The 16075-nt window shown below is 53.7% G+C and overlaps 9 protein-coding genes across 9 annotated transcripts; 6 read left to right on the top strand and 3 right to left on the bottom strand.

Annotated features, from left to right (window-relative positions):
* Positions 1–40: 40 nt before the first annotated feature.
* Positions 41–969, top strand: CLUP02_14764 (uncharacterized protein; the record flags this gene model as incomplete). Its single annotated transcript, XM_049293690.1, has 4 exons — positions 41–106; positions 167–236; positions 382–676; positions 834–969. The coding sequence occupies 4 exons, from the start codon at positions 41–43 to the stop codon at positions 967–969; spliced, it is 567 nt and encodes a 188-aa protein (XP_049150836.1).
* A 29-nt stretch (positions 970–998) lies between these two features.
* CLUP02_14763 (UBX domain-containing protein) lies at positions 999–3089 on the bottom strand (the record flags this gene model as incomplete). Its single annotated transcript, XM_049293689.1, has 3 exons — positions 999–2423; positions 2485–2877; positions 2988–3089. The coding sequence occupies 3 exons, from the start codon at positions 3087–3089 to the stop codon at positions 999–1001; spliced, it is 1920 nt and encodes a 639-aa protein (XP_049150835.1).
* Positions 3090–3460: 371 nt separating this feature from the next.
* On the top strand, positions 3461–4415 carry CLUP02_14762 (uncharacterized protein; the record flags this gene model as incomplete). Its single annotated transcript, XM_049293688.1, has 3 exons — positions 3461–3522; positions 3705–3792; positions 3873–4415. 3 exons carry the CDS (start codon positions 3461–3463, stop codon positions 4413–4415), a joined length of 693 nt encoding a protein of 230 aa, XP_049150834.1.
* Positions 4416–4569: 154 nt separating this feature from the next.
* CLUP02_14761 (uncharacterized protein) lies at positions 4570–4860 on the top strand (the record flags this gene model as incomplete). Its single annotated transcript, XM_049293687.1, has 2 exons — positions 4570–4672; positions 4724–4860. The coding sequence occupies 2 exons, from the start codon at positions 4570–4572 to the stop codon at positions 4858–4860; spliced, it is 240 nt and encodes a 79-aa protein (XP_049150833.1).
* Positions 4861–5188: 328 nt separating this feature from the next.
* Positions 5189–7454, top strand: CLUP02_14760 (uncharacterized protein; the record flags this gene model as incomplete). The annotated part of the gene is made up of 7 exons (XM_049293686.1): positions 5189–5253; positions 5392–5549; positions 5603–5706; positions 5756–5935; positions 5988–6132; positions 6184–6336; positions 6385–7454. 7 exons carry the CDS (start codon positions 5189–5191, stop codon positions 7452–7454), a joined length of 1875 nt encoding a protein of 624 aa, XP_049150832.1.
* An 834-nt stretch (positions 7455–8288) lies between these two features.
* Positions 8289–9139, bottom strand: CLUP02_14759 (LSM domain-containing protein; the record flags this gene model as incomplete). The annotated part of the gene is made up of 3 exons (XM_049293685.1): positions 8289–8419; positions 8689–8760; positions 8914–9139. The coding sequence occupies 3 exons, from the start codon at positions 9137–9139 to the stop codon at positions 8289–8291; spliced, it is 429 nt and encodes a 142-aa protein (XP_049150831.1).
* A 251-nt stretch (positions 9140–9390) lies between these two features.
* Positions 9391–9777, top strand: CLUP02_14758 (uncharacterized protein; the record flags this gene model as incomplete). The annotated part of the gene is made up of 1 exon (XM_049293684.1): positions 9391–9777. The coding sequence occupies one exon, from the start codon at positions 9391–9393 to the stop codon at positions 9775–9777; it is 387 nt and encodes a 128-aa protein (XP_049150830.1).
* Positions 9778–12117: 2340 nt separating this feature from the next.
* CLUP02_14757 (uncharacterized protein) lies at positions 12118–12715 on the bottom strand (the record flags this gene model as incomplete). The annotated part of the gene is made up of 2 exons (XM_049293683.1): positions 12118–12399; positions 12494–12715. 2 exons carry the CDS (start codon positions 12713–12715, stop codon positions 12118–12120), a joined length of 504 nt encoding a protein of 167 aa, XP_049150829.1.
* A 522-nt stretch (positions 12716–13237) lies between these two features.
* On the top strand, positions 13238–15903 carry CLUP02_14756 (uncharacterized protein; the record flags this gene model as incomplete). The annotated part of the gene is made up of 8 exons (XM_049293682.1): positions 13238–13384; positions 13449–13651; positions 13708–13814; positions 13910–14022; positions 14154–14458; positions 14534–14864; positions 14993–15312; positions 15579–15903. 8 exons carry the CDS (start codon positions 13238–13240, stop codon positions 15901–15903), a joined length of 1851 nt encoding a protein of 616 aa, XP_049150828.1.
* Between the last annotated feature and the right edge of the window lie 172 nt (positions 15904–16075).

The raw sequence follows: 16075 nt of genomic DNA, 5'->3' as shown, positions 1-16075 counted from the left end.
CGAATTTTCAAGACTTTAGCATTCTCAGCATAGCTGCCACATGTGCTTCAAATCTACACAACCCATCACGCTCTACTGGAATGTTTATTCATCCTCCTTCTTTTTGGTTTGGGTTCTACTTTATTTGGAGAGGACCACGTCAAAAATTGGGGGTCGCATTGACTAGAGACATCCCCCCATTTTGACGTATGCAGGCGGGTACGACGGTCCAGTCTACGTTCATGCCATAATTCAGGGTCTTCCTCCCGCACATGATCGGATGGCAAATCTGCTCCTTTAACAATACAGCAACTCGTATTAACATAAACCTCGAGCTAGACAAACAACCTGTCTTGATGTTGTTGTTTTCCATCGCGATTAAAATCCGACCATGATGATCAGCCCTCTTCTTCACTTCGCAGCCGAGCTACACAAACTTTCAACTGCCAAACCCCACGGCCCGGCAAGCCAAGTATTGGTCTGCACAGCCTCACTCATCCACGCAAGCAGCAACATCCTCAACACGTACGTGTATGGCCAAACAGCGCCACGGGACCTGCCACCTACATCGCGTGCGGTGTACATTACACACTTTTCCCTTCGGCCTCCCGTCGTCTAGTGGGGAACTCCCAAGACGCCAGACAAAAGAGGCCACGCAAATCAACCCCTCTTTAGCATTCACTTACAGATACCTGCGGTGAGATATGTACATCATCAGGTTGCCTCCCGCGCCAATGTCGTTACCCTCTTTTGAACTTCACGGCCTCGTGCGATGGGCTACCTTGGCTTGCCCAAGATGGACAGACGGCTCCCGCGGCTAGCTTTAGGCGATAAGAAGCTATTGTATCCTGCAGCTTGCTGACAACGTTCTTCAATGCTCGCGACAATGTCTGGAATGGTTGCTATTGGGTGCCCGCGCACTGCGCGTACACAATGGCGCGGTTTTCTACCAATGCTTGCTCTGCCTTGCGCCATTCTACACTTGCTTGATCAGATGCCCTGGGTCGTACCATCTCCATCTACGACGAGTATTCTTCGCCGGAGTCTGACTCGCCGTCGGCCGACACTTCCTCCACGATCAGATTCCCTGACCGCCCAATCTTCTGCCCCATCGTTTCCTCCTTGCTGGGTTCGTACACCACCCGGGGCATCACAGATGCAATGCGGAACTGATACTCGTGCTCGTAGCCCTCGGGCTTGACAGCCGCCTTCTCTGACACTTCCTCTGATGCCGTCAACACATCGTAACACTCCACGAAAGCGTATAGCGTTTCCATCGTTGTGTCGTTGCGGAACCGGCGCACGATTCTTCCAGCCCCAGACGACTCGGGCATCTTCAGCGCAATCCGTACCACATCCTTGTTGCTGGCTGGTGGCTCGTCTTCCATAGTCGTCGCCCGCCAGCGCTTCCACTTATCGCCAAGCTCCTCGCGCCTCGCTGCCGCTTCGGCTTCTTCCTCGGCTTTGCGTGCAGCTTCTGCCGCGGCCTTTTCCGCCTCGCGCCGCTGTCGCGCTCTCTCCCTGTCCTTGGCCAACGATCGTTCGTAGGCCGTATCTTGCTCAGTTCGCAGACTGCGTGCCACCTCTTGTGCTGTCCTCTCTGCTCGGACACCTGCTAGATCTGGTGCGTATTTGTTGATGGCAATCTGAGCTTCCGCAAGGTACGCAGTAGCCGGCATCGGGCCAGCAAGCCGCTTGATGATGCTCATTCTAGTGCTTCCTTCCTTGGGCGTGAGGCAGATGATCGCCGAAAATGGGTACTTTGTGCAGTTGTATTCCTGGGCGACCTGGTACGCTTCAGAGTCCAGGATGTTGCCGCCCCACAAGATAACATTGTTCGCCGGGTCATTGATGAAGCTGACAACATCTGGGTTCAATAAAGTTTCCCTCGTGAAAGATTCGGTATCGTCGTGTTCGGGCGACATGAGAACAACAAGTAAGAACTTGAGGTCCTTCTTGGCCAGGTCTTGTGCCTGGGCAATACCGCCCTCGAACCAGGGCAATTCGGTGCTTCCATATTCTTCCTCGAATTCACGCTTGAAACGTGCGGCCGTGTCTCGGGGCATGAGCATCCGGCGCCCATTGGTACTCCGCAGCCCATTCCCCGGCCCGCTCGTGATGGCCCGTGGCCGGATCTGTCGGGGAAGAAAACTGAGCAGGTAGAAGACGGTCCGAAACACCTTAGATGCGATGCTGTAACCGATGCTGAAGGGTGCCAGGAGCAACCCGATCAGGAATGGTGGACGGTGGACTGTATTCGGTTGAGGAACGATTCGCGGCGCGGGGTCGGGTCGATCTCTCCGAGGAGCCGGTGGACGAGCTGCAGAGGCAAGCAGACTCTCTTGAAGGTTCTCGTGCCGCGCTTCTGTCCGGGGGATGTCCTGTGCCATTGCCTCTGCGACAGGATCAGGGCCTTCGCCGTCGAAGAACTTGGCGATGGCGATCTGTACCCAGATCAGTCAGTATAATTCACAAGCTGGCCAGTGCCGCATTGCAAAAGTTTACCTGGACGTTCCATTGCGATCGCTGCAACAGCGGTACCGCATCCTTGAGCTCCTGATTTGTGACACTTGTGTATTGCTGGAGGGACTCTTGCTGACTTGCAGACAGCTGTCCCAAATCTACGTCTCCGCTCTCCGCCATGCTGTCGTTGGGTGCTGCACACAAGTCAAGATTGGCGAGTATGTCGAAGCGACGATGGGTATAGTCCAAAGGCAGATTTAGTGGTCCATGGAAATAGGTGAATGCGCAGGTTGACGTTGTGAAAGGAGTCAGGCCTAGGGCGGAAGTGGGCTGGTCACAGCGAAGAGCAACGTGGCTAAGCAAGGCAGCGGAGAAGGACCCTTCCGCGGTAGTTGCAGCAGCCTGCCAAAGTCGTGATAAATTGGCAAAGGTCGGCTATTTGACCGTGAAATAAGAAAAATAATACAGCTGGATGCGTGGGAGAGACAGAGGAACAAGTTCAAGAATCAAAGGAGCGGCTTTGGGCTTTGATGCAGCTCATTGACGAGAGGCTGGATGCGTTGGTAGCAAATGACCGGGTGTCTGAGATGGTCCGCTAGTCGCAGCTGATTGTCGAGAGTGTCTTGCCCGGTGACGACACTTGTCATTGGGCGGAGTGCGGATGTTCAAGGGCTTGGCAAGGTACATGAAGTAAGGTAAGGTACGGAGTACCTACTGCTGGCGTCTGCGCGACGAATCGCGTTCGTGACGCCATAAAATTAAAGAGTATGTTTTATCGCTTATCTGGACACATGGCAATTGCATCTGTCCGATGAGGGGAGACGTGTCGGATAGGTACATAGCCCCGCTGCGATGTGAAGGATGAGTGGACACCTACATGATCTTTCCTCAGCTACAAACACTACGGGGAAGTGCTAGAATTCTTAGAAATCATCAGGATATCTAATAGATGATACGGATAGCGTTTTCCATAATGTGCCTTGTATCCTTAATTGACGTGACTTGCTACCTACCTGGGATGAACATGAATGCCAATACGGCTATCATTCCCACATCAAGTATCGATTTTCACAAGGTTGGGTAACAGCAAGCCAGTATTCATGCAATGTATATGAGCTGAGTCGTGTGAGAGTGACATCCACCTCATTATGCACCAAGTGAAGGCCGCTTCGACCTAGATGTTATTATCGCTCGGATATTGTGGAAATGACATACTTTCACGGCCAAATCCAGCACGTTTACCCACGAATGTTGATTAATAGTGCGAGAGCATTGACTTTAAGCGGTTTTCATGTCGCGAGGGTGTGTCACTGTCCCCCCTCTCAGTACCTACTGGACACAACCTACGCTGTAAGTTGGTTTGACTTGGTTGGTTCCATTCCCACCACGCCTAACCTCCGCTCGCACCGCCAACTCCCGCTCCTGTGTAGGTTTGGGTATTCCCTGGCCGCGCGGTAGCAAATCTGACCTCTCTGTCTTCCCACCCACATAAACCGCCTACCTCACTGGACTGCTCCGCCGCCCGTCGCGCCGTTGTCGCCGGTCCCTGTTTTCCCCTCTGTCCTTCCTGGTCCCTCCCGCCTTTCCTGCGCTGGGCTGCATATCCGTACGCATCCTTCCAAGAAAAGATACGGTGCGCGCATCGGTGCTTTACTTCTACCTTGCCTTACCTAAGGTACTATCTCGACACGACCTTATTCCGACTTCATTCCGTTGCCTTGCATCATCCGCCAAATTCATCTGCCGTCAACCTCGACCCTCGCCTGGTGCACGGCATCGTGTCCATGATCGAGACACCTACCCCACCAAACGTGTTCGAGCCATGGCAAATGTCTGCAAGGATCAAGTGCGTCTGCCCAAAAATGTCCTCTGCCCCCAGTCCGGCTTCGCGCCAGGCCCCACGCGAGCTCCAGTCCTTCTTCTCTGCCCGCCTTTGTCTTCTCTCCACCCCGCTCAGACAGCCCAAGTCCTGAATTCCCCCCCGTCCACACCCAGCGCGCGCGCGTCCATACCATGAAAACGACCTCGACGACAACTCGATCATGGGCTTTGGATTTGGCTGACTCTGTGCAGACGTCGTAACGTCGACCAAGGGGGCCAAACTTTCTTCCACCGAAACTACTGATCATGGCCACCTCGCGATACCCCCAGTCCGACCTCCGTCGACAAGTTGGGTCGCCGAAACCCAAAATCCGAGGCGAGTCAACGCGCATGATGCCCTTCCGACCACGTTGCCGTCACAGGATTGCTGACGCCTTGTCAATTGGCTTAGAAAACAAAGAGACCTTATGCCGAAACGTAATGATATACGGACACTGTCGATACGAGAACACCGGTTGCGCCTTCAACCACGACCAGAATCGTTCCAACTCGGTCCAGAATAGTCCCGGAGGACAGAGCAACCAATCTGATTTGTAGGTCACAGTCCAGATCCGCTTCGCTATCGTGACCGACTTCCATGGCCCAAAGAACCGTCCGAAATGCTCGAGAACTGTCGACGTTTGCTATCGAGACCTGATGCTCCTCTACTAGAGGAAAAGGAGGCGCCTCGATTGTAGAGGCCTTGGCATAGGATCAGCAGCGGTGCTAGACTCTGGCGATACATGTGCCTGACGAGCTTTGTTGCGGACTAAAGTTCTCGACATTGAGGCCTACTTCGCATAGAAGGAGGAGGTGGATCTTGGAATCGCAGTCCTGGATGAAGTCCCGCCGATCGGCTTTGGCATACATCGCGATATGCAGCAAGATGTCCGTGGATCTCGGACTGGTCACCCTATGGTCGATGTGGACTAAAGCTGTGGCCAAAGAAATGTGAATGAAATTTGGATAGCGCCATGGAGGATGAGGTGTAGACTACTAACTTGTAGAGCGAGCATTGACGATGACGGGAAATAATCAAACCTAACGACAAACAATGATAGTAGAAAGCTAACAGTTGGGTTTTAATAGCGCGAGAAAGGCCCTCAATGTCGACTCGCCTTCATTCACACCCGCCGGTCTGCCCTCGGTGGCATCACCGAGTGCAAATACGATAGCGGGCTCCAAGAAATCGACATTTTCCTCCCAGGCTGCGAGTGCAGCCGTTTTTACTCCCAGAGGAGCAGGCTGTACGTCTTGAGCCATGTTGTATCACGGACTATCTCATCTAACTTCTTCACAGCTGCGACGCCAGCCGCCGCTCCAGATGGAGAAGCCGCGTCGACAGTATTTAACCCTGCTACATTTCGAGAATTTACTCCATCAAACTTTGAGTTGAGTACTGGCGTATGGATGACCATGCCTAACAGCTTATTTGAGACTAACATCGAAAAAGATTACTGCCAATGGCCCAGCTTCCGACACAGGGCTCTCATTTGACCCCTTTGCTATGCCCAATGTTGCCCAGCCATTACCGGCCACACCTTTCAACCCTTATGCCGATGATCCTACCGGACTCGCTGGCTCAGGGGCCTACTTCCAACATCAAAATGCTTACACAGCTCCGCTTCAACCGGTGAGAGGACGCGAACTAGATATTTTTCTATGGCAAAACTGACGTCCGGCAGCTTCAATACCATCTGTACGCACCGGTTGGGCCGTATCGAGATGATTTGATGCCGTTCCAAAGGCAAATTCACGACTTCTTCTTACCTGAGAAGATGCGCGAAGAGATGCAACGCAAGTCCGAGGCCTTGCAGCAGGTCATGCCAAGTAAGCTGCACAATGAACAACAGGTACTATAGATTTCTAACGCTGTTGAAGACTCGACACTACCTCCGTTAGACAACTACTACTCCCTCGTTCCCCTTGATACCAGTCATCGGAAGAGTTCCAGTGTCTTTGGCTACACCACATGGGTGTACAAGGCTACATCCTCGAAGAACGGCAAAACATACTGTCTCAGACGGCTTGAGGGTATGCTCTCCGGCAATGCCTATCCTCGACATTACTAATGCAGAACAGGGTACCGACTCACCAACGAGCAAGCTATTCGCTCTGTCAAGGAGTGGCGAAGGCTCAACAACGGCAATGTGGTGGGAATACATGACGCCTTCACCACGAGAGCATTTGGCGACAGTTCCCTGTTCTTCGTACAAGACTACCATCCCCTCTCCAAGACACTCGCCGAACTTCACTTTTCTCAACCGGCTTCCACCCACGGCACCCGCTTCAGCGCAAAGAACCCCATAACCGAAAGCGTGCTATGGGGCTATATTTCCCAGATAGCCAATGCCTTGAAGGCTATCCACACATTGAATCTGGCTGCCAGATGCCTTGATATGAGCAAGGTCATTGTGACGGACAAGAATCGCATCCGGCTGAGTGCCTGCTCCATTTTGGATGTCGTTCAGTTCGACAACCGTCGGCCCGTTCAGGAGCTGCAACAAGAGGACTTGATTCAATTCGGGAAACTCATTTTATCACTAGCTACTAACACGCCGCCGAACCAGCTCACGAACCTCAAAGGGTCGATGGAACAGATGAGCAGGGTTTACTCGAAAGAAATCACGGATACTGTCTTGTGGCTTCTGACTCCCTCTCAGGTTGGTGCCACGCCCAAGGGTATAGAAGAATTTGTCCGGGGCATCGCAGTCCATATGGTTGCCACGCTAGATGCCAGTTTACAGGAAGCGGACGCCCTGAAGTCGGACCTGTTCCGCGAACTAGAAAACGGCCGCATAGTGCGCCTTATGGCCAAGCTTGGTGCCGTCAACGAACGGCAGGAATTCGACGGCGACAGGAACTGGTCAGAAAACGGCGAGCGATACATGCTCAAACTATTCCGGGACTACGTATTCCACCAAGTCGACGCGAACGGAAATCCCGTAGTAGACATGGGCCACATTATCCGATGCCTCAACAGGCTGGACGCCGGTAGCGACGACCGAATCTGCCTCACGAGTCGAGACGAGCAGACGAGCTTTGTCGTCAGCTATAAGGAGCTGAAGAAACAGCTCGGCAATGCTTTCGGGGAGCTTCTCAAGGCAGGGAAACAGACGTCGAACCGAGGGTTCCAGGGCACCTCTCACTAGAACGGGGAGGGTTGGGATTGCCACGGTTACGACAAGGATCGAGATCACGGTCACGAAAGGATGGGGAACGAGGCTTCGACGTACTTGGATTGCAATGCACGGGGCTGCGTTTCGAATGATGCGAGAAACCACTACGGAGTGTGATGACTGACATAGCGTTGGTTTTGAGACGTTGGACCAAGGATGAACGAACGGTGGGAACGGCGCGTGAGACGACAAGTGGACGCAATGTGTTCACTCGCTTGCTTGCCAGGTTTGAACGTATAAGAGGAGCGTATAGGAGCCTTCGGATTGAGCGGAGAAGGAATAGAGAAAGGGGAGTGAGCGGTCTCGCTGACTATGGTGAGATGCAGTTAGATGGGAGAGTACGAATGCGGGTAAAGAACAGTAACGAAATAAATCTCTTTTTCATTCATGTTTGTCGTGCACGAGGAGGTGAGGCCGGGGGACCGGCAAAGGCCCTCACTCATGCTGCTCTTCCCGCCATGATATTTGTGCCATACCTTCCCACCAACCCCCCCTCCCCCCTTTTTCTTTTTCGTTGGTCTTTCTATCTGGTGGATCTTTTTGATATGCCATCGTCATATTCATGTCCTCATGCTGATGTATGCTGCATGCCTACGACACGCAAGCAACATTACCGTCTCGCGTTTACCCAGACGTCCAGCCCCAAGTCGCATCCCATCTCGCAGGGCACATTAAACCATGCCTTATCGATGAGTGTCGCTGGATGGGCCCCCACTTCCCTTGCCTTCCTTTTCTGCCTCACACACACAGCTGGGATATCAAGTCGAATTCAGCCCCCTGACTCCCCCCCTCCTTTCTCGGGTTTATTCACTCCTCCTCGGGCTGCGCAAACGGGTTCGCTATGGGCTCGCTTCCGTCGACGGGGCTGACGAGGACGAGGAGGGTTCCGCGGGCGACGATGAGGCCTAGGGACCTGGTCGTTTCGTTTCCTTCTTCGTCTGTTTGAGTTGTTTGTTTCTTGTCAGCCGCGAAGCCATATTGAGAGCTCCCCCGTCTCTGGGTGCGGGGGTGGGGGGTGTGGGGGGGGTGTCCGGGGCGGCCGAGTGGGTGCTGGGCCTCGTGGTTTTTTGTTTTTTCTCTTTGTTTTTGGTTTGTTTTTTTTCGTTGGCCCCCGGCGCACAATTGGGAGCCCCCCCCCCCCCCCCCCCGGTCCCCTTTCTGGTTTACGCCAAGGATGGGGCAAAGGCAAAGGTAGAGACACACGTACCTCTCATGACTTCCTGGACCTCGTCCAGCACCAGGTTCATCAGCGCATCGTATCCCTTCAACGTTCCGGTGACTGTGGTTTCCTAACGTCAGCAACCGATACACGCATGATTCCCACACACACACACACACACAGCCCCTCCCCCTCCCCCTTCGCAAGAACCATGGGAGGGGGGGCAAGAAGGAAAAGGGAAAAAAGGAAAAAGGGGGACAAGATACAACGCACCTTCGCGCCCGCCGTTGAACTTGACAGTAATCTGCTTGTCCACATACTTTGACAAGTCGAGGATGTTCTCCTTCTTGGGCCTCTCGCGATCGCCGCCCGAGCCCTGGGCTCCGCCTCGGTCGCCGCCGCCGCCGCCGCCGCGACCTCCTCCCCTTCCGCCGCGGTAGTTTCCTCCTCCTCCGCCTCCGCCTCGGCCGCCGCCTCTGTGTGAGCCTCTATCCGCCATTGCGCCGCTGGGTTGTGTCCTGGTGTGTCGTGGCGTTTGTTTGTCTGTTTGTAGGAGGGGCTTAGGTCCTATGGTCTTGCTTTGGAGGTCCGTTATCGGGGCCTGGTTACCAATTCGACAAATGTCCCTCGATATTTGGTTACGGATTTTTCGCTTTGTCGCGGGGTGACGTCGTTGAGAGATCGTGGGTGTGTTTTTTGGCGGCTGGGATGTTTGGCCGAGAAGGCTAGGGTGAGAGGTTCGGTGGGAAAATGAGCTTGAGCTTGGTCCGGGCTTCTTCCATGGTGGGGCGGGTTCTGGTCTGCGTCCTTTCCCCTTCGCCCCTCCCCGCCGTTCAGAGGCCCGGGCTCCGTGATTGGCGGGGCGCGGGCTTTTCGTTCAATCGAAACCTGGAGGACGGGACGGGAATAGTTGAGGTACGGGTCCCTCACCGAGTTTACCATACCAAGAGGGAACCCCAAGAACTTGCGAATAGTGACTGTATATCGCCAAGGATGGAATTGATGATTACTTCGCAGCTTCAGGATTTCTACATACAAGTGTACAGATCCGATGTTTCAAAAGGTTCTCACATGGCAAAAATAAGGCAGCCTGGCATGGCGGTCCGCGTGATACCATTACTTCAATATTGCGCATAGCCACTGTTTTCTCGGTTCATGAAATACTTTATTTTCATTGTTCGCCGATTCGGGGTCTCTTGTCTTTGATCACGCGACGCAACTTCCTTACCGTTCACCAACACTTCCTCAGCAATGAGCAAGTAGCCGAAGAAGGCTTTTTATGCGGAAAGCTTGTCTTGCCGTCGCCAGACAACAGGAGGACATCACCAAATGTCAGTCAATTCAGTATCCGTACGGAATGGTGAAAGAGACATATCGAGTCCCAGATACTCCGTAATGACAAAGAATAAACATCGATCGTTCGACTAAGGCCACATAGCCGTGTTACCGAGAAAATAAAGTTTCGGTAACGGGGAGGAAATACTGCTGCCTATCCACGTACTGGCACCATGAAAAAAAAAAAGTTCCAATAACCATCACCATGAGCCAGTGAAGAAACAGAAAATCTAATTTCGGATTTTTGCTTCCTTCTGGGATCGGCGTGAAGACCGATGACTTTGCAGCAACGACGCGCAACGGTCAAGCCAAAACGTCTTGGCGATGATGAAGCCAGAGCGCGTCGTCGTTGAAATACGACTATGAGCTAGCTCGCCCCGTGTAAGTGACGACACACTATGATGTGTAAACCGCGGTACTCTGTATACCAAGGCTCACGGAACCGGTAAGCTAGGCTGTGCAGCCTCTTCTTTCCTTCTTGACTGATTTGACGAAGCCGGGGAAGGAGATGGAATTATCGGACCGGGGTTGGGAGGCTGGGAAACGTACTGTGTAGGTGAGCGATATACTTCATACTGGCTCGCGTGAGTGGTGTTAGTTCCTGTAAGAGAAGTAATCCTGGCGCGTGTTCCGTTGGTGATTTCCAAAATGTCTTGGCACTGCCCTCTGCGCCACCCCCGATGATATTGATGGGCACCAAGAGCACCACCCAAAAAGCGGGAAACAACGCATCATTACGCCGCTACATTAGACCTTTAGGTCAGTGCCATAAAGTGGGCATCGGGGAGTCCAGAGTTGATCTGGCGAATTCCCGAGGTTGTTGAGATCGCGCCTCTACTATCTCATTCGTCCTCCTTGTCCGGACATTTGGCCGGCCTTCTCTTGCAGATTGGAGGGGCCACGTACCGTGGTTACGAAGCCTAGTCAGCACTTCTGACCACTCTATCTCCCTGCAAAGTCCCTGTGATGTAAACACAAGTTAAGCAAAACCAAAGTGAGAAAATCTCGGAGTTAACGGGCTGCGAGGAACGTTTCCATATCAACCCAACCAACTTGAGAGGAGTGTTGTATCCGTATAGCAAAGTGTGTGTGACATTCAAGGTATACCCCCCTTTCCCACTCTTCAAGGGCGAAAGGGAAACCAAACCGATCAGCGAAAGCGAGCGAGCGGAGAGGGGTCGCTGGCCAGTGGCAACTGCTGCTCGATTTCATTCCAAAACATTGACAGGCCCAAAAATAAGGTAGTCGTTTTGCCCATCAGTGTCGGAGCGAGTTACATCCCAGCTGGTCGTCCGTCCCTGGAATTTCTGCACGTGCGTCGCGTGGGAAGGAGGGGGCAACACGGTAAGTGGTTCATGCCACATGGGAGGGATGGAGCTGCTAAGTCGGGAAACGTTTGGCTTGGTTTGGTTTTATAACGACGTGAAGTGATGTTTGAGGGTGAGGGAGGCGATCAACCATGCCATGTGCGATTAGACATAATTAGAAGCGTTGTGGGCAGATGAGACTGCGGTTGACGATGATCTCACTCATTGGCCTTTTAGAGTTGGTTTGCGCGGGCCCCCGAGTGCCGGCCGGCGCGAGATGCATATTCGCACCTAGTCCAGGACTCCAGAGGCATGCAAGGTATGTAGGTAGGTACTCGAGTACATACTCGAGCGGGGTGCGAAAGTCATGTTTCTGTGATGCTGAGGGTCCGCTTGAGTCGCCCCGAAACAAGACGGGGTTGGCTTGTTGGACAGGCATCCTGGGTGGTGAGGATGAAGGCAGTTCATAGATTGGCGATACTTTGGGTCCCCGACCTCAAGTCTTGATCAACGTCGGTACCTTTTCCCATGGTGTACAGAGCGGCAATGGCGTAGGTTTCTCGAGTAGGTAATGCGTTCCTCGCGTTCCGCTCCGTCCGAAAGGGATCAAAGCTTCCCAATTGTCGGGTCTCCGTGTTTCCTCTCTATCCCACCCACCGTCGTCCCTTGTCTGGATTTCTGTTCAGCATTAGCACTGTCTTTCTAGAAAGGTTCCATCTAAGGATGGGCCGCCTACCTGTGCCAGGTACTACATACCGCGTACGGGTAGAGGGGGCACGCCCGCGGTGCCATGGCCCCGGGCGCGCAACTTGACCAGCGGGCGCGCGGGTTCCCTCTATCTAGTTCGTCTTGGGTAACGTCGTACCTTGCTAAGGACTAAGAGGGCCTTGCTCCGCCCCTCCACCCCGTCCGCCGTCGAACTATGGCAGGCTTGTTCCCCTAGGCAAGGTAGCGACTCGCTTGCCGTCTGGCTGTCAAGTGCTGTATGATGTGCGTGCGCCGTGGCCGTCACGTCGCGCGGTGTAAGTCGGGACACACCAGGGTAAGACGGCAATTCAGAAAGATGGGATGTTTTAACGAGACGTGCCGGTTCGCCGGGGGCGGGAAGTATTGGATACTAGGCACGAGGTCAGGGTCAGATCACAGATGCGATGCAACGGAGAAGAAAGGGGCGGTGGTGGTTGTCAGTGGTGCGGCGTGCCTCTTCTTGTCTCGTTTCTGTGTCTTGTTTCTTGTCGTCCTCGTTTCTGTTCCTTTTCTGTACGGAGTAGGTAGGTAGGTAGGGTGTCTCTGTCAGGATTCAGTGGTATTCTTAGAGAAGTGAGAGGTACAGTAATGGAACGTACCTTCCTCTCGGTGTCCCGGCAAGGTAGTTGGGCAGGTGAGGATCTACGGTGCGCTCCTCCCTCCGAGATTCCCACCCGGCAGCCCATATTTCCGACCGAGTCTCATGTTCAGCGCGGGCGGTGTCTCAAGCTTGTTATTCGCATGTCCATCCATCCATTCCTCCTTGGACAACTCACTTTGTCATTCATCAATCACTCTACAGTAGTCTTGAGTCTCTCACAGTCGCAGGCTCACCAGTCTCACACAGATGGTGCCCCCCTTCTTCCCGCCCGCTACTCCTCTCCTCTCCAAACACTCAAAGCCGACTGGCCGGTTGGCTCCTCCATTTCCCCAGTTTCCAGGCTGTGCACTGCACCAGGCTGGAGCCGGCTCTTTGGGGCCCAAAGACCATGGGCCTTGATCGAGAGAAGCAGACAGCTTGTTCCCCGCTCGTATTAATTGTGTTCGGCGTCCAGTATCCTGCATCGACCATCTCCCGGCATCGAGAAGTTCTTCTAACTCTATGTCGCGGGCCGACGATAGGCACCTCGGTCTTAAGAGACAGGTCCCCTTTTTTTTGCTTAAATTTTGCAAATCAAACCTTGCCGCTTTGCCGACCCCTTGGGCGCATGATTTGCTTCTTAGCTTGGATATCATTCTCCCCGAACCCGACACGTTCGGCTCCCAGAGCCGGACTGTTCAGCTTCCAAGCCTTCATAGGGCTGCCAGTCTTACATAAGGATACCGACGACAAGCGGGAAACGGCCTGCTTTTTTGTTCCATCTTACCTCATATTAGTCGCTCAATTGCTTTATACGACATCTCTGCGCCGGGTCCCAGCGCCACCCCCGTACACAGTTCGCCGTCATCCGTTTTGAAATTTCCCACTTTGCTCGTATAGGACAAGCTGCGTTTATCGACGGGTCAAGTACCAAGGAACTCAAGAGGCAATTAAAGAACGGCGGGGAGAAGGAAGAAGAAAAAATCGAAAAAAGGACTCACCAAGAAAAAACCGCATCGCTGGGGACTCTCCCTATTACGCCGTCTTACATGGGCTGAAATTCTGAACCGCGGAGACTGCACAAGCACAGGCACACAGGATAGCTTCTGCTGCTGCTTCTTCTTCAACGGACAGAGACGGACAGAGACAGACGGCCTGTCTCTGCACACAGCCCCGGGTCCAGTCCAGTCCAAACCAGCCCGCTGGTGTGGCCCCCACCAGAATTGCTTGGTTGTCGATTTTGTTGCTCTTTTGGGGCTTTTCGCGTGTTTGGGGGGCCGGGGCGGGCTGCGTTTCTGAGAGCTGGCGCCGGCGCGCACCCTAGTCCATATACTCATCATCACCACATTCCGCTGCCTTGGCTTGGCGTTTCTTTCAGGTAACCTCAACTCACTCTATCTCACCTGCCTCAAGGTAACCACAGCCCTTTTTACGGAATACACAGTTCGGATTTTAGATTTTAGTCGGGTATCTCTCGATTGATCTATCGCCTGCCCACCTCATCTTGTCTTGCACCTTTGATGCCACGCTAGGAGCTGCTGTAGCTTCCTGCCTACTTCCCGGCAGCCGTTGGCTCTGCGCTGCTTCCCGCTCAAGTTCCACCAATCCTCCTCATCTCAATCTCACTTACACACGCCTCGTGCCTCACGCCTCACGCCTCACACTTCACACCTCACACCTCACACTTCACACCTCACACCTCACACTTTACACCCAAAAGGGGGACCCTGCCCTGCCCTGGCCCTCCTTCCTTGCCTTGCCTTGCCTTGCCTTTCTCTCACTTATCCATCCATTCACTCACTCATCCTCTCTATCTGTACTGCGTACCTTCCACAGTACTCCATACTGAGTCCAGTCCCTTTTAGACTCTCCGTACTTGGGAAAACTGAGGTGTCCTCGGGCTCCGTCAGTCCAAGCTTTTTAGGCTCCCTCCCTTCCCGACGAACGAAAAAAGAAGGACGCCGGGTCCCCTCTCCCACCCCCGGCCCCATCCGTTTAGTGGAACTCCCCTCCGCCCTTGCTGCACCGCATCTTTGCTTTCCATTGCGGTCCTGCACTGCATTTTCCCAGCCGTCTACCGCACACACACACACACTCTCACACTCACACTCACATACCATACCTTCCTTCCACACTTCCACACACCTCGCCTCGCGCTGGGCTGCCTTACCGCTCACTTGCTTCACACTAGCATCCCAACCCGCCTCTCGCCCTCTCTCTCTCTCTCTCAATCTCACTCTCACTCATTGACTTGGGTACTCACTCTCATACACACACATACTCGCCCGCCTGACTCATACGGGTGCCGCCGCACCTCTCCCCCCCGTCGCGAAAAAAAGGGAACCCACTCTTCAACACTCCCGTTCCGTCGTGTCTCTCCTAGTTCCTAAAGGCTCATTCCGGGTCTCACATCCAGAGGTACGGTACTCTTTCTCACTCTCTCTATTTCACTCACCTCACTTTCATACCGACACACGACATAACCAATTTGGGACTTTGCGGCTTTGCGGTGGGAACTCGGCACCCGCTTGCCCCTGTCATTGGGCAATTGGCCCGTAAACTCGCCTCTGCAGCTGCACCCGCCGTCCGCTCTTGTTTCCCTCTTCTCTCCTCCTCTCTCCCCGTCCCGTCCCCCAAGCAGTCCGTCCCATCTCCATCACTTTCACTTACCTACCAACCCACCAACCCTGCCTTACTCTACATGTCTTCTTATTCTCTCTCACGCCCACGGCGCGAGCACACACTTGCTTGAGTGATTTCTCTCTCTTTTCATCCCATCCAACTGCACATCGGCCCTCTACCTGCTTGTGCTTGTAAGTACTTTGCCTACCTTACGTTACGTTAAGGTACCCCAAGTTCCCTTGTCTCGCCCTACCTTACTTTGCCTCTCTCCTACCTTAAGGTACTTTACCTTACGCCTATTTCCTACAAGTACCTTGCCTTACTCCTCCTCCCGAGTTCCGCCCCAGTTCCCAGCCAGCCCCCGTCCTGTGGCCCCGACCACGTCCCCCGTTTCCCCCCGTACAAATCCTGAACGAAACCCCGATTCCAACCCTCCTCCTCTCCCCCCGTCTTTTCTTGGCTCTCCGGCCTCATTCACTCCTCCCCCCCTTCGATCAACAAAATCTCTCGTCCCTCTTTCGTTCGAAAGCTTGCTTGCTCCATCCCAAGCCCCTCCAACTCTCATCTGTTCTGTTACCTGAGGCATTCCCTCCTCACTTCACTGGGGCCCTGTCTGCTGGGTTGCCACCACCTCAAAAGGTGCTGCTCCGCCATGAACTAACCAACTCCTAGATTTCAGGATCCCTCTTATTACGCCCCGGGGCCCTTTGGCCTTCTCACACACACACACATACTTTACACCACTCCACTCAAATCGCCATTCGTCTCACACACGCACCCGGCCTTTGGTTTTTACAGTTGATCTTACTCTAGAGGGAAGAAACAAAGGGCCACAACGAGGAAG

The sequence above is a fragment of the Colletotrichum lupini genome, chromosome 8 (genome assembly GCF_023278565.1).
Source record: "Colletotrichum lupini chromosome 8, complete sequence".
Lineage (NCBI taxonomy): Eukaryota > Fungi > Ascomycota > Sordariomycetes > Glomerellales > Glomerellaceae > Colletotrichum > Colletotrichum lupini.
The sequence above is the reverse complement of the archived record's forward strand: the minus strand, read 5'-3'. Positions and strand labels throughout refer to the sequence as shown.